Genomic DNA, 24,218 nt, shown 5'->3' with positions numbered 1-24,218 from the left:
ATACTGGCAAATTCTCCTCTGGATCCTTATTTCGGGAACTTCTGCTTCTAATTGCCGCCACTTCTACTACTAATCGCCGATGACTGATCTGGCTCTCTTTGGTAACAGTACTTCACCTTTTTCTCTCTCTCAGCACCTGGATCTCGGCTCTCCTCTGTCGACAACTGGATCTGGACTCTCTTCTTTGTAACTGGGGCCTTGCCACTGCTCTGGTTTTGACTCCGCTTATGGTCTGCAGCTCACCTCTGCTCTCTCTCTCTCTCTCTCTCTCTCTGGATCCGACTTTTGATGATTATCTGCTGACAAAAGCCCCTTATGCTCATCTCAGTCCCCTTTTATTTTCTGATCTTAGGTCCTTGCACTAATGGTAGTAAACCCCAAAGAATTCAGCATTTCTCTTTCATCTTTTATTAAGTTTGACCCACTCTTTGTTCTCCTCCATGCATTTTTTGATCATATTTTGCCGGGCGCGGAACTTGTCTCTAAAACTAGCAGACCTCTTTGATACTTCTCTTGTCCTTTCAGGCCACGGAAACTTCTCTAAACCTAGCAGCACTCTTAGATACTAACTTTAAAGGTGTGTAGCACAGAGCTTGTAAGCACTTCTCTCATATACAAAACTAGTAAACAACTTTCCTGCGCTCTTACACATAATTATATACAAAGTTCTGATGGCAAAGCATTCTCGTGGAAAGGATTAGACATTGGTTATACATTCTTACTAAATAGCTTAAGGCAATTACAACGTACAATAGAATATACATTAAAATAAATTTCAATACACTTCCAATATTTGGGCAACGTCACGTTGCCATTATCACAGGAACTTAAATACAAGACACGTGCATGCAAGCACAACACACCAGTAAATGAGGAACAAAGCAGGAAGCTATTCTTTTTCCTAAAAGTTCTGATGGTGTCCCCTAGCAGACAATGTTGGTATTCTTGGCCAATTGGACTGAAGGTCTTCTGATGTAGGTTTCCCAAATTTGGGGGCAGTCTCATGCAACCAAATTTGTTTAGGTTTGGATTGTTTCTTAGGGCTGAGGCTGATTCCATGAATAGCCTTTCATATTTGAATTTACTACGGTGCGTTATCATGGCTTTCTTCCACCATATTCTATGGCGGGAATCCAGTGCATGGTCTGCAAGACCAGAGTGGCTGTATTGGTGAAACCAGATGTAGTCCTTGTGTTCTGACATTCCGATATTAGCTGTCCTACCTGTTTGGCCAAAGTAGGACAGCTTACAGCTGCAAGGGACTTGGTACACACCAGGTAGGTCTAGGGGGAGGGAGAGAAAGATTGGTCTTTAGTGGAGCAGATAAAGGATGCCAATTTTTTATAAGGTCTGTAACAAGAAGTTAAGTCATGTTTTTTTTTTTAGGATTTTTGTAATTTTTTCCGAGGTGCCTTGGATATAGGGAATGGTGATGGATTTAGAGTAATCCTTGTTGCAAAAGGGAGAGGGGGGTGTTGTGGTTTATTGGTTTCAATATTTTTTGGATTTGGGGGGGGGGGGGGGGGGTAGCCAAAGAACCACAAAACTAAACCACATTCTCAACACTTTCTTAGCCAATGTCTACCCCCCAAAAAATCCAAAAAATATTGAAACCAATAACCCCCCCCCCCCCACTTTCTCAACAAGGATTACTCTAAATCCATCACCATTCCCTATATCCGAGGCACCCGGGAAAACATTACAAAAATCCTAAAAAAACATGACTTAACTTCTTGTTACAGACCTTATAAAAAATTGGCATACCTTATCTGCTCCACTAAAGACCAACCTCTCCCCCATAGACCTACCTGGTGTATACCAAGTCCCTTGCAGCTGTAAGCTGTCCTACTTTGGCCAAACAGGCAGGACAGCTAATATCAGAATTTCAGAACACAAGGACTACATCTGGTTTCACCAATACGGCCACTCTGGTCTTGCAGACCATGCGCTGGATTCCCACCATAGAATATGGTGGAAGAAAGCTACGATAATACACCGCAGTAAATTCAAATACGAAAGGCTATTCAGGGAATCAGCCTCAGCCCTAAGAAACAATCCAAACCTAAACAAATTTGGTTGCATGAGACTGTCCCAAATTTGGGAAATCTACATCAGAAGACCGTCAGCCCAATCAGCCAAGAATACCAACATTGCCCACTAGGGGGCACCATCAGGACTTTTAGGAGGAAGAATAGTTTGCGTGCACGTGTCTTGTATTTAAGTTTCTGTGATAATGGCAACGTGACGTTGCCCAAATATTGGAAGTGTATTGAAATTTATTTTAATGTATGTTCTATTGTACGTTGTAATTTCCTTAAGCTATTTAGTAAGAATGTATATGAGAAATGTATAACTTCCACGAGAATTACGATAATCCACGTAGATTCCATCACACGTAAGGCCTGCCATTACAGTAAAATGAAGTTGAAGCTATCAAGACAACTGATTTGTCTCACTTTCCTAAAACACTGCCGGGATAACCAGGTAATCCCAAACAGTGTCAAATTCAAGCACCATTTCTTTTCCCAAAAGGCTCTCCGTATTTATAACCGTGCCAGCCAAGCTTTGCTCAGGGAACAAATCGCTGCTACTTGCCGTTACCTGTGTTACGCTAACTTAGATATCCAGGCACTCGAAGACGAGCTTTCCAGCACCTTAAACCATGAGATTTGGTCTATTTTATACGATATCTCGTGCACTGCTGTGGACAAAGAATTTAAAAAAGTATGGGAACGACACATCAAAAAATTTGAGAATTTAAAAAAGAACTCGAACTCCAAACCACAACTTTCTACCGACACGGTAGTCAATCTTTCGTCAATTAGTTTGAAACCCAAAGCACTCGACACTCTCTCACGTGACCACAACTTCGCTATTGCGCCTAGAAGAATACCTGCTGAAGACATTATGATACAAATTGAACACGGGATATGACACCTTCCAAACCACGTCGCCAATGATATTAGACTGGATGTAGCTTGTGTTCTGACCAAAGCAAAACCACCAAAATCAACATGCCCAATAAGGAAATTAAATCTCTGCAAGAATTTAAAAAAAAACAAGGAATTAATAATCACCAAAGCAGATAAAGGGAACACCACAGTATTGCTTAACCAAAAGGATTACACAGGTATAGTTCGCCCACCGATTTGAGGTCCCTCGACACTTCTGCACATGTCAGAAAAAGGAGAATCCATTCCGATAATAGGGTAATCAGTCTGTCTTCTGGGATGTAATAATAAACAAACTGAGCTTGTTTATTATTACAGGTCGGAAAATTTAGCTTTTCTTTTACGAACATTGCTATTTTTAAAGTGTAACTATTTTGCTTGTATAACAGTTGGAAAAATGTACGTAGAGTGTTAATACGTGCAAATACTGCGTTCTACATAAAACAATGTCACTTCGCTCCATGATAAGTTTCCTTTTATTCTGGGACTTTTTAAAACAAAATCCGATTTCATGAAGTATTTTCCTTAAAGTTTCTCTTTTCCAAGGAAAATTAATTTTTTCTTTATGCACAGGAATCAATTTCGGAACAGTTGGCACTCTTTTCTCGACCACGTAAAATTCGTGAATAGCTCTTCTTATAACGTCTACATCAAAATCATTCAAAGCTAAGGTTTCGATGGTTTTCTTTCTCTGGCGCTTTTTTTTTTTTTTTAGGAGATTTAAATTTTGGCTTACCTTCACCTTTTGATTCCCTACGAATTCTTTTAACAGTCGACCCCGATACGCCTGCAATTGCACTTGCTCGTTTTATGACTTGAGAAAGGGGAACAAGAAGACGGCCTTCTGACGATTCTTTTTCGCAGAATGTCAGCACATTATTCAATATTCTTTTGCAAGAGCTGCTGAAACGTGTAACAATAGAACTTGTTGACTGTACTGGATCCATCATACAAATTAATAATAAAAAAATAATGCAAAAAGAGAACAACAAAAATCACTGTACTAGTACAGCGACAGACAAGAAAGCACGTGATTTCGCATGTTGGCGACCAATTCGTACATCCTTCATTTCTTTCTCCCCTCAGCATGAATTGACTATTCTTGGCACCAAGCCAAGAAGGGATCTAGAAATGGTGGGCGAACTATAAGCTGAATGCTCTATTGTTAGATCAGGCTACTTACCTCCCTATCGAGTACAATCCCACCAACTCACAAATTAGAAAACTCCACAGGCTCCTTAAGAAGGTCACTTCTTGGACTGTAGAAGTCACTAACAAATGAAAACTGTTTAACTCCATAACCCCCCCCACACACACACACACACACATATACAAACTAGCTAAACATTTGGCCAAAGTCCTCACACACTATACTAGCAACACACCTTCACACATAAAAAAACTCAGCCCACTTCAAAACCAGCATAGAAAACCTTACACTCAAACACACTGACATAATGGTCAGTTTTGATGTCTCCTCCCTATTCACAAATGTCCCACTCAAAGAATCCTTATTAAGCTAATCCAGGCTAAATTTTCTCCGATATCACAGCCCTATTTCAGTTCACAATGAACTCAGGCTATTTTGTTTGGCAAGGAAAATTCTACAAACAAATAGAGGGGACAGCCATGGGTTCTCCACTCTCCCCACCGTTGGCCAACTTTTATATGGAGACTTTTGAAGAGAAAGCCTTAAACTCTGCCCCACAAAAAAAAACCAACCATATGGCTTCTCTATGTTGATGATGTATTCGCTATTTGGCCATATGGCTCTGATGCACTCCTCTCCTTCCTTGGTGGGGGGGGGGGGGGGTGGGGGGGGGGGGGGGTGGGGGGGGGGGGGGGTGGGGGGGGGGGGGGGTGGGGGGGGGGGGGGGTGGGGGGGGGGGGGGGTGGGGGGGGGGGGGGGTGGGGGGGGGGGGGGGTGGGGGGGGGGGGGGGTGGGGGGGGGGGGGGGTGGGGGGGGGGGGGGGTGGGGGGGGGGGGGGGTGGGGGGGGGGGGGGGTGGGGGGGGGGGGGGGTGGGGGGGGGGGGGGGTGGGGGGGGGGGGGGGTGGGGGGGGGGGGGGGTGGGGGGGGGGGGGGGTGGGGGGGGGGGGGGGTGGGGGGGGGGGGGGGTGGGGGGGGGGGGGGGTGGGGGGGGGGGGGGGTGGGGGGGGGGGGGGGTGGGGGGGGGGGGGGGTGGGGGGGGGGGGGGGTGGGGGGGGGGGGGGGTGGGGGGGGGGGGGGGTGGGGGGGGGGGGGGGTGGGGGGGGGGGGGGGTGGGGGGGGGGGGGGGTGGGGGGGGGGGGGGGTGAGATGCATATATAGTGGTATAGTTAGATTTTGCAAAAGCTTTTGATAGACTGCCACACAACAAGCTGTTAAATAAATCGAACCTTATCTGACAGCCAGTCGCCGATCCAACTCTGTTGCATCGATGATTGGCTGTCAGATAAGTATCAGAAAATTGTATTTTGGGTTGCAGAATCCTGAAAGAGGAAGGTCTGTGTGCTACAAGGGTTGTTTTGGAACCATTGTTTTTCAATTTGTATATTAATGACACTGGGATGGATTTAACTGGTGATATGCAGCTGTTTTCAGATTATGCAAAATTGGGAAGAGCAATGCAGGAGTCAAGCAGATATTATGACCTTACAACAATGTGCAAGTAAGTGGAATTCTGAGTTCAGTATTGCAAAGTTTTGAAATTTGGTAAGCAACGATGGAATGCAAAATATACTCTTGGTAGGAATTCTTTAAAGGATGTAGACGAGATGAGAGTATGTAAGTGATGATTGACAAGGACCTGAAATTCAGGAGCCACATTGCAATGGCAATGATATGGAGGACCCTCACCCACAGAAATAAGGAGGTTATGATGCCATTGTATAAGGCCTTGATTAGGTCGCATATGGATTATTGTGCACAGATTTGGTCACTGGGTTTTCATGGTGACACGGATATATGAGAAAGGGTCCAGAGAATATTCACAAAGGTGGTCAGTGGTGTTTGGACTTCGGAGTATGAGGACAGGTTGGGAGAGTGTAATTTGCAAATACTTGTGAATAGGAGATGGTGGAAATGATTGAGACATATAAGTTAGTCAGAGGTTGTTATCAAGTTGACATGGAAGAGATTTTTCATAAAATGTGAGAGTTGGGGGGGGGGGGGTAGAACAAGAGTCTGTCCCTGGAAACAGTATAAGGTAGGTTTGAATACAGAAGTGAGGTTCTTTACGTGTAGTGATTTCATGAGTGGAATGCATTGCCCCGTTGTGTTGCAAATGTAGATGTATTGAATCAAATTAAGGCACAGTTGGATGAGCTCTTTGTGTGACAGTGTGTATGTGCCTCACATAATGGATCTCTGACTCCATGGAGGTCAGATGTTAAAAATAATAGATAGATAAATAAATTGCAGGAAGTAGAAAAACAAAGAAAATCATGAGAATGGAATGAAATAGAACAAAGAAAATCTGAAATAAAGCAAAGGAGATGGTGGAAAATCTTACATTGATAATAGAACAGAGAATGTTTACAGGAACCAGGCAATAAAAAAAACAATAAAAAAAAAATACCTGAAAAAGCACAAATGCAAATAACAATAATTGAAGATATATGAGGAACTAGAAGAGTTATGAAATTATAAAAATTGAAATGCAGAATTAATGTTTACATTTCTAAATGTTACGTTAGTTTAGATTAATGTTGTTCACCTGAATAGTTTTTTTACCTTATTATTTTTATTATTATTATGGACAACTCCAGGGAGTCATTAGACTCATTCAGGGAGGCCCCAAATCATATTCATCTCAACTATTTGACATTCATACAGTATCTATCATACCTCGCCTTAAACTCATTCACTGTCACAGCATCCACCAGACTCTGGCAGCCCATTCCACTCATTCACCACTCTAAAAGTAAAGAACTCAGCTCTAACACCTTTCTTAACCACACTTTTGCCCAGTTTCCATGGATGTCCCCTAGTCCTCTCACAACCAGCCCTGTTCTCAAAAATATCTTCTGAATTAATTTTATAGAAACCCTTCAGTAATTTGAATGTCTCAATCATATCTCCTCTCCTCTGCCTATCAACCAATATTTTCAACCCACAAATCCTCAACCTGTTCTCATATGGTTCATTCCACAGACCTGCTATCATCTTGGTTACTCGCCTCGGGATACTCTCAACCTCCTCCCCATCACGAAGAAATCTAGGTGACCAAATCTGGGTAGTAGTTGAGATGGGGGTCTTATCAAGGCTCGATACAGAGGAACAATAACCTGCTTGTCAACGTATTCTTCAGCAACCAAGTGATTTGATGAGCTGATTTGGCCACTTTTGCAATGTGCCCCCTAAACTTCACCTCATTATCCACCAACACTCCTAAATCTTGTGCCTCATCAATTTCCTGGAATACAGTTCCACCAATGTAGTAAACTGCTGCTAATCTTTTCACCCCAAAATGTATAACCTTACATTTTGATCGTCGCTTGGTGTCGCACTGATTAGATCGTCGGCTTGCCGAGAGCTCCTGAAAAGATTAGTAGTATTTTATGTTAACATTAGAAATTTTACTAGAATTTTAAGTAGTATTGTTTGCTTTTTGTTTCTTGGTGTGTCTGTGCAATTTTTGCGTGTTTTCTGTTATTTTAATTATTAATTTTAAGATAAGATAGCGTACATATGGCACCGATAAAGAAAAAAATGGCGGCCAGGTCGCCATGTTTGTTTAAGAGTTTTGATGTAAACGAATTTATACAGTGTGCTGTCTGTGAGATGTATGCCTTGCAAAGAGTGGTGGGAGTCTGGTTAGAAAGTGATAGTGGAGTTAATATGTGCAGAAAGTGTAAAGAGAATGAGGATTTCAAGCGTGTTTTGTGTGCGAGAGTGATATCGTTAACGATAGTCAGAATGTAGAAAATGGCGGTGTGCTAGAGAATTGCGTGGTAGTGCCAGATAGGTGTGAGAGCGTCGTTGAAAGTGTAAATGAAGGTAGAAATACAGAACAAATGGATGATTTGATTGATAATGAAAATGGTGAGATAAATGCGAGTAGTGAAATTGCCTGTTTGAACGGTGCGATACACAGAGCTAAAATGCAACTGGAGCATATGGAAAAATGTGTGTTGAATGTACCGACAAATAACCGGCGAAAGTCTGTGACGGCAAATAATAGAACGTTCGTAAACGTCAATAAAATGAAGGAGTGAATGCTGTATGGGGATTCACTATTAAGAGGTGTAATAGTTGAAAGTTTAACGAAGTCGTACCAGCCAGGACGTCAGTGAATCTATTCGACTGCAAAAACAGAGGGTGAAAGAGATGATAATCGTGGCAGGAACAAATGATTTGAAAGAGGACAAAATGGAAATGATAGAGGATGTGAGGGAATTATTTGAGGTAGCAAAAGAGAAGAGTGAGAGAGTTAGGATGGTGAGTATCTTACTGCGGTATGACAGCGAAGTGTTTAGAAGGAGGGCCATAATTGCCAATGACTTTATGCGTGGGTTATGCATGGAGAGTGGTGTGGAATTTGTGGATGTGTGGAATGAGTTTGATGGGCGAAAGGACTTATATAAGATGGATGGGTTACATTTGAATGGAGTTGGTGTACGGAGACTTGAAAAAGTGTTGATGAATGATGTGGAAGTGGATGTACAGACTCAGGGAAACTAGATTTATTAAGGGGGGGGAAGATATGCAGACTTTAGGGAGGCAGTTGAGTGTATGAATGAGTATATTATGCCCGAGCGAGTACGAAGGACAACAAATCAGAATGGGATAGTTAGTATAAGGCATCAAAGTAGGGATGGGACAAATGGGCTTCTGCAATTCATGTACACTAATGCCAGGAGTATTAGGAACAAGAAGGAAGAGTTTTTGGCCATGGTTGGCACTTCCAGGCCACAGGTTGTTGGTATTAGTGAAACATGGCTGACAGAAGATGATAAAGCTAGTGGGATTGAATGCGACGGGTATAGCGTGTTCAGGAGTGACAGGGTGAATAAAAAGGGGGGAGGAGTGTTATTGATGATAGCTGATGAGCTGCAGCCAAGGAGTATAGAAGTTGAACTGCAGGATAGAGAAAAGAGCACATTTGAGGCTGTTTGGTGTGAGATAGAATCTAGCAGAACAAAATATACAATTGGGTGCTGCTATAGACCAGGTGATGGAATAGATGGTGGGGATAGTATGCATAGGCAAATAGAAGAAATGAGTGGAAGGAGGGTAATTATTATGGGTGATTTCAGTTATGGTAACATTGACTGGAAAGAGGAGAGGGCACATGAGAGGAAGGAATTGGATTTTATGCTGTTATTACGGGACAACTATCTACGGCAACATGTAGTGGAAAATACCAGGGAGCAGAGAGTGCTGGACCTTGTAATTGCAACTGAGAATGTGGCTGTAACGAACATGACCATGTTGTCACCAGTTAGTTAGAGTGACCATAGGGTCATGACTTGGGAGTGACTAAAGGAGTGGAATTTACAATTAAGACAGGGTACATGTGGAATTACTGGGCTGGTAAGTATGACAAGCTTAGGTGTGTGTGCTTGGCTCAGTGCCATGGCATGTAAAACTGCAAGGGCTGGATGTTGATAGTGCATGGGAGGTGGTTAAGAACTGTTCGCAGGAGGCAATGGTTGACTGTATACCAAGAGTCCGAATAATAAATCAAGTAGGGGTTAAATGGACGAATAACACTATTAAGCTTGAGCTGCAAAAAAAGAAACAATTGTGGAGGGAATTTAAGGAGAAAGGTGACCATCAGGTGCAGGAACAGTATAAAGCTCAGGCAAGGGTGGTAAGAACGCAAAAGCGGATTACGAAAGAAAATTGGCCATGATGGCTAAAGAGAATCCAAAACAGTTTTTTCAATATGTTGCAAGTAAAAGGAAAAATGCTCATGATAGAATGATCTTAAAAAATGCTGAGGGTAGGGAGGTAACCAAATCAGTCGATATTGTGGAATTACTGAGCGAGCACTTTGCAAGAGTATATCATCCAGGTGGTGACTTTGCAGGAATGGAAGAACCAACAGCTTATACTGGAATTGTGTTGAATGAAGTAGAGGTAACTAGTCTATTACAGAACCTCAATGTCAATACATCTGTGGGATTGGATGGTATACCAGCTCGTGTCGTACGTGAAGCGGCTAAAGAATTGTCAGTGCCCTTGACCATTTTGTTTAATTTGAGCCTCAGATCTGGGTCAGTCCCAAGGGGTGGAAAGAGGGGAAAATAGTTCCGCTGCATAAAGGTGGTTCCAAGGCTGCTGTTGAAAATTACTGGCCAATCAGCATAACAGGAATCATTATCAAGGTCTTGGAGAAATTAGTCAAGAGGAAAATACACGATTGGATAGAAGAAAATTGGATACTGTATCGAGGACAGCATGGTTTTGTGAAGGGTAGGTCATGCCTCAGTAACTTGCTCACGTATTACAACACAGTGACGGCTGAACTGGATAAGGGTAATGGGTTTACAGTGATTCTACTGGACCTTGCTAAGGCCTTTGACAGGATACCACATGGAATTCTAATCAGTAAATTGCAGCATATGAGGATGGATATAGGGTTGGTGAGATGGATAGGAGGGTGGATGATGGAGAGATATCAGAGAGTGGTTTATTCAGGAGTAGAGCCCACAAGACGGCCTGTGACTAGTGGTGTGCCACAAGGATCTGTTCTTGGACCACTGCTGTTTAATTTGTTCATTAATGATATAGGAAAGGATCTGAGAGGAACAGTTCATTTGTTTGCGGATGATGCAAAATTGGGTAGGGCAATAGTGAATGCAGATGATGTCAAAATTTTGCAAGATTTGGATAGATTGGAGGTCTGGGCTAAGGAGAATGGATGTCAATTTAATGTGGCAAAATTACTATTATTACGGGCAGCTCCAGGGAGTCATTAGACTCATCGAGGGAGGCCCCAAATCATATTCATCACAACTATTCGACATTCATACAGTATCTATCATACCTCGCCTTAAACTCATTCACTGTCACAGCATCCACCAGACTCTGGCAGCCCATTCCACTCATTCACCACTCTAAAAGTAAAGAACTCAGCTCTAACACCTTTCTTAACCACACTTTTGCCCAGTTTCCATGGATGTCCCCTAGTCCTCTCACAACCAGCCCTGTTCTCAAAAATATCTTCTGAATTAATTTTATAGAAACCCTTCAGTAATTTGAATGTCTCATTCATATCTCCCCTCCTCCACCTATCAACCAATTTTTGCTACCCACAAATCCTCAACCTGTTCTCATATGGTTCATTCCACAGACCTGCTATCATCTTGGTTACTCGCCTCGGGATCCTCTCAACCTCCTCCCCATCAAGAAGAAACCTAGGTGACCAAATCTGGGCACAGTAGTCGAGATGGAGTCTTATCAAGGCTCGATACAGAGGAACAATAACCTGCTGATCTCTGCTTGTCAATGTATTCTTCAGCAACCAAGTGATTTGATGAGCTGATTTGGCCACTTTTGCAATGTGCCCCCTAAACTTCACCTCATTATTCACCAACACTCCTAAATCTCGTGCCTCATCAATTTCCTGGAGCACAGTTCCACCAATACAGTAAACTGCCGCCAATCTTTTCACCCCAAAGTGCATAACCTTACATTTTGATCTTAACTCTTTCTTTCAGAATCCAAATAATCACTGACTCAAGACCAAAATACAAAATAAACACATTTAATATAATAAAAGCAATATATATACACTTCAAACAACTTTACATAAACTACAAATTAATTGGATCCAAGGACTTTTAAAAATAAACTTACACTTAAGACTAGACTAAACACTTTGTTTGCACAATCACAAAATGTTCATAGCCAGTTTCTTTCTCTGTCAAGGTCCTTTTCAATAGATACATGTATATGATGACTCTATTCTTCATTTTTACAGGATCCTTTCTCATCACTTATGTAACACACATTAATTCTTCCTGACTTAATTCTGTCTCTTTTCTTCAGTAGAAATAATAGTCAGATCTGGCGTCCTTAATACAGATGAAACTTCCTAATCAGAGTTTTCTCGAACATTCCTTTAGAACATAATTAGCAAATTCTTCTTTTATTCACTAAATGCTTATTGACAGTCTTAACTCTTCCAATTAAAAAAAAAAACTTATAGTTCTACGATTCCCTTTTCGGAATCTACTATAAATCTTTCAGTTAGTGTTTTCTCCAATATTCCGTTTAAAACGCATATAGCAATATTTCCCTTTTATTCATCAATACTTATTCCACTTTGAAATGTAATAGTTCCACGATTCCTTTTTCGGAATATATAAATCTTTCAGTTAGTGTTTTCTCCAATATTCCGTTTAAAACGCATATAGCAATATTTCCCTTTTATTCATCAATACTTATTCCATTTTGAAATATAATAGTTCCACGATTCCTTTTTCGGAATATACTATTAATTTTCTTCCAACTGTCAGTTCCTTCGAACCTAAATATCTGCCGGCCTGTGTTCTAAATTCCTTCCGAACGCTCTCTTGTTTACAGCCGTTACTCAGATACCAAATGCTTTCTTGTCAGCTGTCAATCACTCATCAAACTTCTCGGCAAGCATGCGCACTCCGTGGCAAGCAATAAACTATGTACTGTATAATGGCTGACACGTTGTCTCCGTTAGCGACAAGAGAATGTCCTCATAAAACACAAAACTTAATATTTCAAACCATAATAAATTTGTTTAAAGTAACACAACTATTCAAATCCAGTAAGTACATTAAATTTTTGACTTCTTTACATATCACTTTTAACAAAACAATTTCCATAACGGTCACATCGCAAGTGCCGACAATGCGTGTTATGAAAACAAAACTAATAAACATACTAACATAAACAATACGTAAAAACATTCAGAATTTTAATTATGATTATTTTTACATCACCATCATTGTTTTCTTGTATATTAATGAAAGAATCCCATTAGTGATTCTGCTAGCTTGCTATATTGTTTAAAAAAAGTTCATACTGGACTGTGCTATCCTAGGTCCTTTTCATCTGCTAATTTGATTTTATCCTTGTCCTTGTCAGATGTCATCTCCTTCCAGGAGGTTAACTACCGCGAGCTTCCACCGTGTATGGTTTTGTGGTTTTTTTTTGCATTCTTCATAGGACAAAAAGGTAGGTCCAGTCCTTAATATTTCCCATCCAATCTGTTCTTTGTCTTCCTCTTCTTTTTCCTTGTATCATTCCTTCTAGAAGTGATTTTTTTAGGGATTCATGCCTTAGTATGTGACCAAGGTAGGTGGTTTTCCTTTTCTTAATGGTTTTCAATAGAGTCCTGTCTTCTCCAATCATTTCTAATATTTCTAAATTAGTTTTTTTGACAGTCCATGGGTCTCTAAGAATTCTTCTGAGGATCCACGTCTCAAAGGCTTTTAGTTTATTTTCACAATATTTTGCTATTGTCCAGGTTTCTGCTCCATAATAGCAGTGTTGACCATACATTGCATTTGGACAACCTAATTCTTATTTTTGTGTGAATTTCCCTTGAGGTCAGAATGTTTTTCATACTAATGAAGGTTGATCTAGCAATTTCTATTCTTCTTAACATCTCCTTATCACACTTTCCATTTTCTGTAATTAGTTGATCCCCAAATATATATAACTCTCTACTTGATCTAAGGTATTTCCTCTGATCTTAATATTTATATCAAGTATTTTCCCTTTTTCTCTTGTTACCAGCATGGTTTTGGTTTTTTTGAAGTTGAAATTAAGTCCATATTTTTCACTTAGTTTCAGCATATCTTCTAGTAGGTTTTGAAGATCTTTTTTTATTTTCAGCTAGCAGTCCTGTATCATATGCATATCTTAAGTTGTTTATATTTCTACCTCCTATGACTCCTTTAAATTCTTCTAATTGCTGGAAGATATTTTCAGTATAGAGGTTAAACAATATAGGAAAAAGAACACAGCCTTGTCTGACACCCTTCTTTACTGGAAATTCCTTTGAGGTTTCTCCTGATATTTTTATTGAGGCAGTTTGCTCCCAATATAGATTTGTCGGTAATCTGATATCTTTACCATCTATCTACTCCTAATTTTCTGATGCATTCGATTAGTTGTTCATGTAGTATATTGTCAAAGGCCTTTGTATAGTCAATAAAACATAAGCAGACTTCTTTCTGCTTCTCCAGATATCTTTCTATAATAGTTCTAATGTTGAAGACTCCCTCTCTAGTTCCTTTATTTTCCCGAAAACCAGATTGTGTTTCATTAATTTCCAATTTGATTTATTATGTTTATTTCTTTCTAGGATGATATATATAACATTTGCTATCTGACTGATCAGACTGATTGTTCTGTACTCTTTACATTTGATTGTCTTCGATTTTTTAGATATTGGTAGGAATGTCGAGTGCTTAAAATCTTTTGGCAGGTGCCCAGTTTCATATATTTTGTTACATATGTCAGTCAGTGATCTTGTAGCCTTATCATTTAAAGCCTTTAGCCTTAAAACCTTATTCTGCCATAATTCCATCCATTCCTGGAGCTTTTCCTGGTTTCAATTTCCAAATGGCATTTATTACTTCCCAGGTAAGAATAGTAGGTCCCCCTCTCCAAATCTTCTTGCAGTGGCTTATCTATTCTATCATGATTGATTGTAGAGTTCCTTTGAATACTCTACCCATCTATCCCTTATTTTGTCTTTCTCCATTAGGATGTTTCCATTCTTATCTTCAATGCAATGAGAGCCTACCCCTTTTGCAAGATTTCCTAGTTATCTCCCTAACTTTCTCATGAAGTTCTCTGGTTTTGTGTTTTTTGTCCAAAAGTTCAATTTCCTTGCATTAATATTAATCTTATCTTATTGCATTAATATTAATTCAATGCAATGAGAGCCTACCCCTTTTGCAAGATTTCCTAGTTATCTCCCTAACTTTCTCATGAAGTTCTCTGGTTTTGTGTTTTTTGTCCAAAAGTTCAATTTCCTTGCATTAATATTAATCTTATCTTATTGCATTAATATTAATCCAAGAGGAGAAAGTATTAATCTTTCTCCTCTTGGATTTCTATGTCCCAGGTCCTGGTTTCTCAGCAGGTAGAGATCTTTTCTGAGCCTACTTTAGCATGTAGATCTCCCATAACGATTGTCATGTCATCTGATTTAGTGTTGTTAAGTGCATTTTGAATGCCTTCATAGAAACATTCTACATCTTCATCTGGATAATCAGAAGTAGGTGCATATATCTGAACAATAAAAATATTAAAAGGTTGAGCTGCAATTTTTAATGCAATTACTTTATCACTTATGGGCCAAAATCCAAGTAAGGATTTGGCAATCTTATTTTTCAGTACAAATGCTACTCCATTCCTATGACCGTCTCCACATGAATATATAATTGAATAACTCTTTCAATTATTTGAATAACTAATTTATTTTTCCACTATTAGTCCATTTGACTTAACTGATACACTCACTTAGCTTTGCCTGCCAGCCGAGGCACAGTCCCAGGGTGTGGCCACTGGTGCACTCTACCAGCTACTTGGAGCCATAAGTGAGAGTTGCATGAGCAGTGGAGACCAATTCCACCCAGCCACCAAATATTTTGATGTGACTGCTGAGCAGGAAGAGATGCTAACCTCTACTACCCATGCCTTACACCCCTTATCCTTATCCAAGTAATAAGTTACCCTTGGATTTTTTTTATGTCTAGGTCAGGGTCTTTACATCATAAACTGTTAATTGTCATCCTGAGACCAACAAAATATCTTTAAGTTGGCCTGATCATCATTAACTACCCTACTCCCTTTAGTGTTATCTACAAATTCAATTTTTAATTCTAGTAATCAATATCATTGATAAAAATTAAGAACAATGCTCCCAGTATTGACTTCTGCAGACCCCCACAACTTGCCAAATCCAATGAAAGGTGTAACCATTTAATACCAATCTTTCCTTTTTCCTTAACCATTCTTCTAATTACTTCATTGCCTTACCTTTAATGTTTTTCTCCCAGTTTGTAAATAAAGACAAAAGTGTGGTATAGTATCAAATGCTGTACTAAAATCCAGATATATAATGTTGCAAATATTACCTGTATCTAATCCCTTAGTAGCAATATCATAATATTTAAATTTAATAAACAGGCTTTACCTAGACTTAACTTATGGTGTTTCAGGAATGGTTCACTCACTCGTGCCAAAGCAAAAACACACTAGAAAAAAATGGAATTTCCTCAGACTTTCAATAAACATTCTTTTTCTTGGGTTCATCATTCCAAAGATTGGTTGGTGGTAGCATTACATCCTAGCATCCTATCTTGTGCTCTCCTGTTTATTTTTTCATACCTTTTAGTTCCAGTTATTGTTGCTAAGTTGTTTATATAGGAGATTCTTGGTCTGCCTCTTGGCTTCTTTTCTTCTACTGTTCCTTCCATTATTTCTGTAAGTCAGGGGGGAGGGTCTTCAACCTTTCAGACAGTGCAAGCCACATTAAAAATTTCAATGAAGCCATTGAAGCTTCATTGTACTAAGCTATACTGCGATATTTAGAATTGTAAGATGCTTTTCAGATTCACAAAGAATGCTGTGCATTTGATACTTTACATAAAATCCTATAAAAATAAACAAATCAGCTTTAAGAGTGTAGGTAGGAGTTGGGTTCATGATAAATAAATACAATCAATACTTGAAAAGAGGTAATTTAATGAAGAAAACATTCATTTTTTTGCAATGTCAATGGGAAACTTGGCAATGCTTTTCCTTGACCAGCTTATCAATGTTGGAAGTCACTATGTGCAGAGTATTCTCTAGATGTTGGTCTGTAATCTGAGTTCTTGTCTTGGACTTCACATGCTTCATTCTGGAGAAGAACTGCTCACATAAGTATGTGCTTCCTAACAAAGCTCACATCTTCAAAGCATACCAGCGAAGATTAGGGAATGCATCCTCAGAAATGTACTCTTTGTAAAATGTAAACAAGGGCACATTGAATAATTTTTCTCTCAAAGAAGAGTTGTTTTAGAGTTCAAGTAGCTCCATTGTGTACTGAGCCTGTCATTTCAGCAGCATTGCCACTGAATGGCATTGAAAATAAATCTAAAGAACACTGTTGGTTACGAAAATCACTAAATCTCTCTTAGAACACACTTCGCAACATGGCTAATTTTGTAGCGTATTCATCAAGAGACGAACAGTTGGACTCATTGAGAAGCTGAAAATGTATTAAGTCTTTTTTTGCAAGTTGTGCCTCCCAAAGTTTGAGCTTGGCCAAAGGCTTTGATGTGATCAAACAGAGTGTGCCTCAGTTGATTTTTGGATTGTAGCCGCATATTTAGGTCATTCATGTGCAATGAGATGTTGGCCACAAAGGAAAAGTCTGTCATCTACTTTGGATCATTGAATTCCACAATCGGCTTTCCCTTGGTTTGCACGAACTGCTGTATTTCGCTCATTAAGTCAAAGACTCTTTTAAGAACCTTCCCCCTGCTCAACCAATGCACATCACTATAATAAACCACATCGTTGTGATCTGCTTCACACTTTTGGATTGACGATGATTCAGTCCTCTTGTCCTAATAATATTGATGACAGTCACAATAACTTTCATGACATTCTCAAATCCAATAGTGTTCACGCACAAATTCTCCTGGTGGATTAAACAGTAGTAATGGACGAAATCTTCTCCTTCTAGTTCCGGTTCTTTCCGTAGCAGCGCAACAAACCCTTCATGCTTTCCCACCATAGCAGGCGGCACCATCAGTTATCACACACTCGAGGGTGATTAAGCTGAAGTTGAAACGCTGGAGCATTTTATTGGCGGCTTTAAGAATATTAGTGCCTTTCGTCATTCCCTTCATAGGTACGAGCACTAACAGTTCTTCTGTCACAGTGAATTGTTGATCAATGCCACAGAAAAAAAAAGATAGCCAGTTGTGCTGTATCCTTCACATCTGTGCTCTAAAGCAAGTGAATTCGACATAAATTCAGACAACCATTTTTTTAAAGTTCCTTCAATGTCATTGGCAAGTTCTTCGACACGTCATGCTACAGTTACCCCAGACAATCTTGGTATTTTAAACACTTATTATTTGGGCACAGAATTTCCCCAGCAGGGATGAGACACTCTTTCACAAACTCGCCTTCCAAGAAGGCTTTTGATTATTTAGCAATTTTTTCACTATTACATAACTTACTTTGCACGCTTCTCTCTCTCTCTCTCTCTCTCTCTTTCCCTCTGCCTTTTAAACGTACACTGCTGGCATTTTAAATCAATTTGGAGACGGTTCACTTTGTCCACACGAAGCTGCCCTCGAAAGTGATCGAAATTGGATGCATGCTTTGTTATATAGTGTCAATTTATATTGTATTCTTTTGATACTGACACTGACTCAAGAGACAAATTAAACACACTGGCTTATCGTCGATCGGCACAAAAAAAAAGTACAAATTGGTCCACTTTTCATTAAAAACCCGAAAAGAATCACTTGATTTATGCTTTTTACTCATAGACACCATAGTGATGGAAGGTGAACCCATAAAATGGTCCAAAATGGCTGTGTAATGGTTATTATCCACTGAATATGTCTCACACTAATGAAAAAAAGTCTGGCAATATAAAACCACAATAGGCTATAGCTTACACGACGAACCTGCATGCTGGTATAAGAAAAGAAAACCCATTATTTGCCTATTGAAAAATAAAATGGGTCAGAGTGCCCTGAAGCGAAGAAAAAGAGAGTTGAGGGAGTGACAGTGCAGTTGAGGTAGGGTGGGGGGGGGGGTACAAGAGTAGGAGAGGTAAGGAATGGGATAGGAACGGTGGGTGGGGAAATGGGGAGAAGAAGAAAAGGCCTCAGCTCATAATATACATCTTGCTAGCTCAATGCTATCAGATGATAAACTCTTTTCACCAGCTCCTAAAGTCTGTCTCTGATGGAAGCGACCACAAAGGTAACTGGTGCCTAGGAGATCTGATCCTTCACGGCAGACTGCCTCGAGTAGGCCTGCGCTGCCCAGTTTCTTCATCTGAGTTACCTCTATGCAAGACCATCAACTGAATAGACCAAGTGGAACTCATAGGGGACGAAAAGACCAGAAACATGGCTAGAAATGGAGATGTTAGAGCAGCGGCAAACAGAACTTGATGGTGTTATTTCTGTTAGTATATAGGATGGGAGGTGTACACCACTTGTTAAATCTGGTGTCACCCAAAGTCCCTCTCTCTAGATGTAGAAATCTCCTCAAAGAGCTGTAGAACTTATCGAGGACAACTTGAGAGACTTCAAACAGACTTGGAGGATTAGTAGATATGGAGAATTTCTTCCTTACTTTCCAGATGTGGTATTTCAATTCACTGATGAAATATATTATATGAAGAACATTGATGAAGCATACCAGTAACTTCTGCTTGTTGTTGGCTGGCAGAGCAAACTGTAGGTGTATGATTTGTTCCTGCAGTAGGAAGAGGATGCGAAGCACATCTCTTAGCCTCTTTCATAAGGCAGCCATAGGCTATCCTCTACATCAGGTCCTTTCTCAAAGGGTAGCTTCGATGTTGGGAAGATGTTGCAAGATGTTGAAGAAGTGATGGTACCAGTTGTTACTGTTCCGGATTTCAGCGGTGTTAACACCCAATGAGCAGAGTTGTTCTATAAGCTGGCTGAGTCTGTTGTATTCCCCTGGGACAATTTCCGCTTTGGGACCTTGATGGTTTGTGATACCAAACACGGTAGCTTAAAACCCAAGAAATACCACACAGGATAACTGCAGTGATGGTTAGTTTGCAGTATCCTGATAAGATGGAATATGGTATTACTCAGGTGTCTGATGTTGAGGACAGGGAAGCCGAATCCCCCCCCCCAGCTTCTCCAAAAGTTGAAGGATGTTTGTTGATATCAACTTCCTTGTGTAGACTGCCCCAGAAGAACTTTAGAGGTTTCCTGCACAGCCGGACTTCTTGATCTTTGCTGATGTTTGTAATATTAATGACGTGCTGGTAGGCTGGGCACATGACGGTTTCATGACCGTTGCCTTGGAGGAGAGTGACAGCTGTCAGTTTGACCAGTCCTTGAGGCTTAACTGTTGTTTTTATTAGATGCTGAATGTCGAGGACAGGCTGTGCAGCAAATGGGATCCCAAGATGGTGAGGGGATCTGCTGTAGGGAAGGGACCCATGAGATGTTGTTTAGGTCCCATACTCCATACGTCTTGATCTTAGTTTTGTCGGAGTTGGATGTTAACCCCAATACTTTGAACTCCTCTAGGATGTTAAAGAAGTTTCATATGGAGTCATTGTCCCTGAGGTAACCTTGATGATGGGTAACCATCACATCATCTGCATAAGCTATTACTTTGGAATCATCCGTGATGAGCGGTAGTGCAATCCCTCTGATGGCACGTGAACTGTTAACTGCCCATAGGAATGGCTCAAGGGATAGTGCAAAAAGCAGCACTAACTTGTAGAAAGCGTGCTCTTTGCTGTCCAGGCCCTGGCAGAAGTCACAGAAGGGGATTCCGGGAGTTGTGGAACCTCCAGATGTTAAGGTCAACTGGAAGGTGGCCATAGGCTATCTGCCACGCCAGGTCCTTTCTAGACGGGTAACCTTGATGTTGGGAGAGGTGACCAAACAGGATGGCATTGTTGGTCCCTAGATCCGGAACATCGGTATGCAAGATGTTGAAGAAGTGATGGTACCAGGTGTTACTGTTCCGGATTTCGCCAGTGTTAACACCCGATGAGCGGAGTTGTTCTATAAGCTGGCTGAGTCTGTTGTATTCCTCTGGGACAATTTCCGCTTTGGGACCTTGATAGTTTGTGATACCAAACAGGGGCTTAAAACCCAAGAAATACCGCACAGGATAACTGCAGGGATGGTTAGTTTGTAGTATCCTGATAAGATGGAATGCAGTATTACTCAGGTATCTGATGTTGAGGACAGGGAAGCTGAAGCCACCCCTCCCCCCAGCTTCTCCGGAAGTTGAAGGATATTGATATCAACTTCCTGCTGTAGACTGCCCCAGAAGAACTTTAGTGGGTTCCTGTGCAGCTGGACTTCTTGATCTTCGCTGATGTTTGTGATATTAACGATGTGCTGGTAGGCTGGGCACAGGATGGTTTTGATGGCCGTTGCCTTGGAGGAGAGTGACAGCTGTCAGCTCGACCAGTCCTTGATACTCGACTGTTGTTTTTATTAGATGTTGAATGTCGAGGACGGACTGTGCAGGAAATGGGACCCCAGGATGGTGAGTGGGGGGGGGGGGGGTTCTCCTGTAGGAACGAGACCAATGGGGATGTTGTTTAGGTTCTAGGCTCCATATGTCTTGATCTTAGTTTTGTCAGGGTTGGATGTTAACCCCGACACTTTGAACTCCTCTAGGATGTTAAAGGAGTCCCATATGGAGTCGTTGTCCCTGAGGGTGCCCACCACGTCATCCATGTAAGCTATTACTTTGGAGTCATCCGTTGTGAGCGGTAGTGGAATCCCTCTGACGGCACGTGAGCTGTTAACTGCCTGTAGGAATGGCTCAAGGGCTAGTGCAAAAAAAGCAGTGGACTGAGGGGACAACCTTGTTTGACCCCCTTTCTGGATGTTAATAGGGTCCGATAAGTGTCCGTTGATGAGGAGGAGGAGGCAGGTAGAGCTGTTGTTTTAGCCTCCTCCAATGATTGAAAGCAGTCCGCTGCTGACTTCGACTTTCTGCAGGATGTCGAACAGAAAGGAGTGCCGGACACTGTCGAACGCTCGATTGAGATTGATGGTCAACAATGCCATTGAGTAGTTCTTGAGGTTGACCAGACATAGCAGTTCTCAGATGAGGATGAGATTGAACTTCGTCGATCGGTCAGGAACACCATACACGTGTGCTGTTGACGATGTACCTCATCCCCCGCTTCAGTCTGCCATTGAGAACACGGGCGAGGATCTTGTAGTCCGTGTTTGACAAACTGATGGGCCTCCAGTTCTTGATATAAACTATTCCATTCCAGTTCATATATAAACTATCATTAAGCTGTCATATTTTATTTCATATGAAAATTATCAAAACAAGGAAAGAAAGGAAATGATTGGAGACAGTCATGAAAAGGTGTTTTGTAATAGTATTCTGAAATTGTGACATAATTCATTGGTAACACAACATTTGAATCAAGAGCTTTTTTGATTTATGTATTGTAGACATAAAATTTTGTTTGACCTAATTTAGCCACTAAAAATAGTCTGACTTGAACCAGAATTGAGTTCATTACACAACTTTTAGTAGAGATCGTAAATACCAAATTTCATTATATTCTATTCACTATGAGCAGAATTATTACTGTTATTTTGAATCTTAAAAATGCTTCAACTCAAAGGAAAATTAGGATAGATTGAGAAATTTTCGTAGCGTTCATCATCATCAAATTGCTGTACAGGACATTGAATTCTAATAAAATCTATTTAGTCTCAGTCAAGGAATAACACACACACACACATAGAGAGAGAGAGATGATACACAGTTTGGGAAATGTACCTATAAAAATGATATATATATATATTCTTTTTTATTTATTTATTTTTTTCCTCACTTCATTATTACAAATTCACAAGTTGAGTTTTTTTGTACTTAAGTAGGGTACAGAGCATTATATTGTTATCCTGAGTATTTTGGCCACTAAATGGATTAAAGATCTATATAAATAAAGATGTTGCATGTTATGATGAAGTTTCATAATAGCAATTTTATCTTATAGGACCATCCTTATTTAGATTATCTTGTTCCTAGGTCATGGATTTGTGGAGCTTTTACCAAAAATAGAAATGGTCTTCCTGATTCAATGATAAATGTTTATTGAGTCTACGATATCTGAAGATCACAAAGAATAAAGAAATCATTCCTTTATTTGTTGATTCAAAACAGTGATTTAAAACTGCACATATATCTGATGTGTATATAATTTATAATGTGAACATTCCAGTTGATTCAGAGAAATATTACTTATTTTTATATTGAAATGGCAAAGTGGTGTGTGATATACTCTTAATCTTAGAACTGAAAGCAGAAGTAAATAACATGAATAATATGTTTTAAAAAAATTGTACCAGAACCTACTTTATTTTGATAAAAAAAAAATCTTATCCATAATGTGAAAATAATGAAATATTTTTATATATTCAGTATATGCTCATGTTACTAATGAAATTAATTTACTTGATCAAAGGTTACTGTTAAAACTAGTCATTTCTAATAAGTTTATGTATTTTTTTGTTCTTAAGCATAATTACAAATATATATGTATACTGGTTTTACTAATTCAGTAAATTCTACATTTTTGATAAAAAAAAAATCTTATCCATAATGTGAAAATAATGAAATATTTTTATATATTCAGTATATGCTCATGTTACTAATGAAATTAATTTACTTGATCAAAGGTTACTGTTGAAACTAGTCATTTCTAATAAGTTTATGTATTTTTTTGTTCTTAAGCATAATTACAAATATATATGTATACTGGTTTTACTAATTCAGTAAATTCTACATTTATTTGTTTAAGAACTTGTGCCAAATAATGTTTCTTGAAGCAAAGATATTATTTATTGTAAATGTATCACTTTAGCCACATAGGTCATTAATAACTGTATTAATGAATTTTTCTGCTGTAACTACCCATATGGACCTAATGGCCACTGTACCATTACACTAATTAATGAATCAGTATATAGAGTATTTATGACCAAAAGGTAATCAAATTTTTAGTTTCCAGATTATTATTGCTGTTTCCATCATTTTATTATTACAAATGCCATGTATATATAATTTAACCCCCCCCTTTCTCCAGTTGTCTTTATACCTGCAAACAATTGTAATTAAAGATACAGATTTCTCTCTTACTAACAAACAATCTTCCAGTTGTTCTCACTTCAATTTTGTCAAAAACTCTGGAGAAGGTCATCAAGAGCAAACGTCTTTACTACCTGAAGGCAAACCAGCTAATTAGTGACCAGCAATATGAATTTTGCCACTCTCAGTTCACGACTAATCTTTTGTCCTATGCTACCCCCGCCTTTGGGTTCAACTTTTCTAAAGTATTTGAATCAGGCCTGAAATAGAAACTTGCTCAGCAAAATACTATACTATGGTCTTCTTTCTACCATTTTACAGTTGGGTTACCAGTTTCCTTTCCTTAGAGTTCCCACCAATGCAGGAGTACCCCAGGACTCTGTGTTTTCACCCATTCTCTTCATTCTGTATATAAATTCTCTGTTACTGACTTCAAATCTTACCCATAGCTTTGCTGATGACATAACAGTACACTCCATTC

General features: G+C 39.8%; 1 protein-coding gene across 1 annotated transcript in view; it reads left to right on the top strand.

Annotated features, from left to right (window-relative positions):
• LOC150100034 (sterol O-acyltransferase 1-like) overlaps nt 1–23,151 on the top strand; it is a 296,476-nt gene extending 273,325 nt beyond the window's left edge. Inside the window, exon 14 of the mRNA XM_090402947.1 lies at nt 22,647–23,151. Within this exon, the coding sequence (XP_090259073.1) occupies nt 22,647–22,748 (102 nt within the window). The 3' untranslated portion in view covers nt 22,749–23,151. The remainder of the gene's footprint in view (nt 1–22,646) is intronic.
• Nucleotides 23,152–24,218: the final 1,067 nt, after the last annotated feature.

This window comes from Typopeltis vanoorti, chromosome 13, assembly GCF_054136105.1.
Source record: "Typopeltis vanoorti isolate ZY-2024b chromosome 13, IOZ_Tvanoo_1.0, whole genome shotgun sequence".
NCBI classification, from domain to species: domain Eukaryota; kingdom Metazoa; phylum Arthropoda; class Arachnida; order Uropygi; family Thelyphonidae; genus Typopeltis; species Typopeltis vanoorti.
Note: the sequence above shows the minus strand (reverse complement) of the source record. Positions and strands in the feature narration are given on the sequence as shown.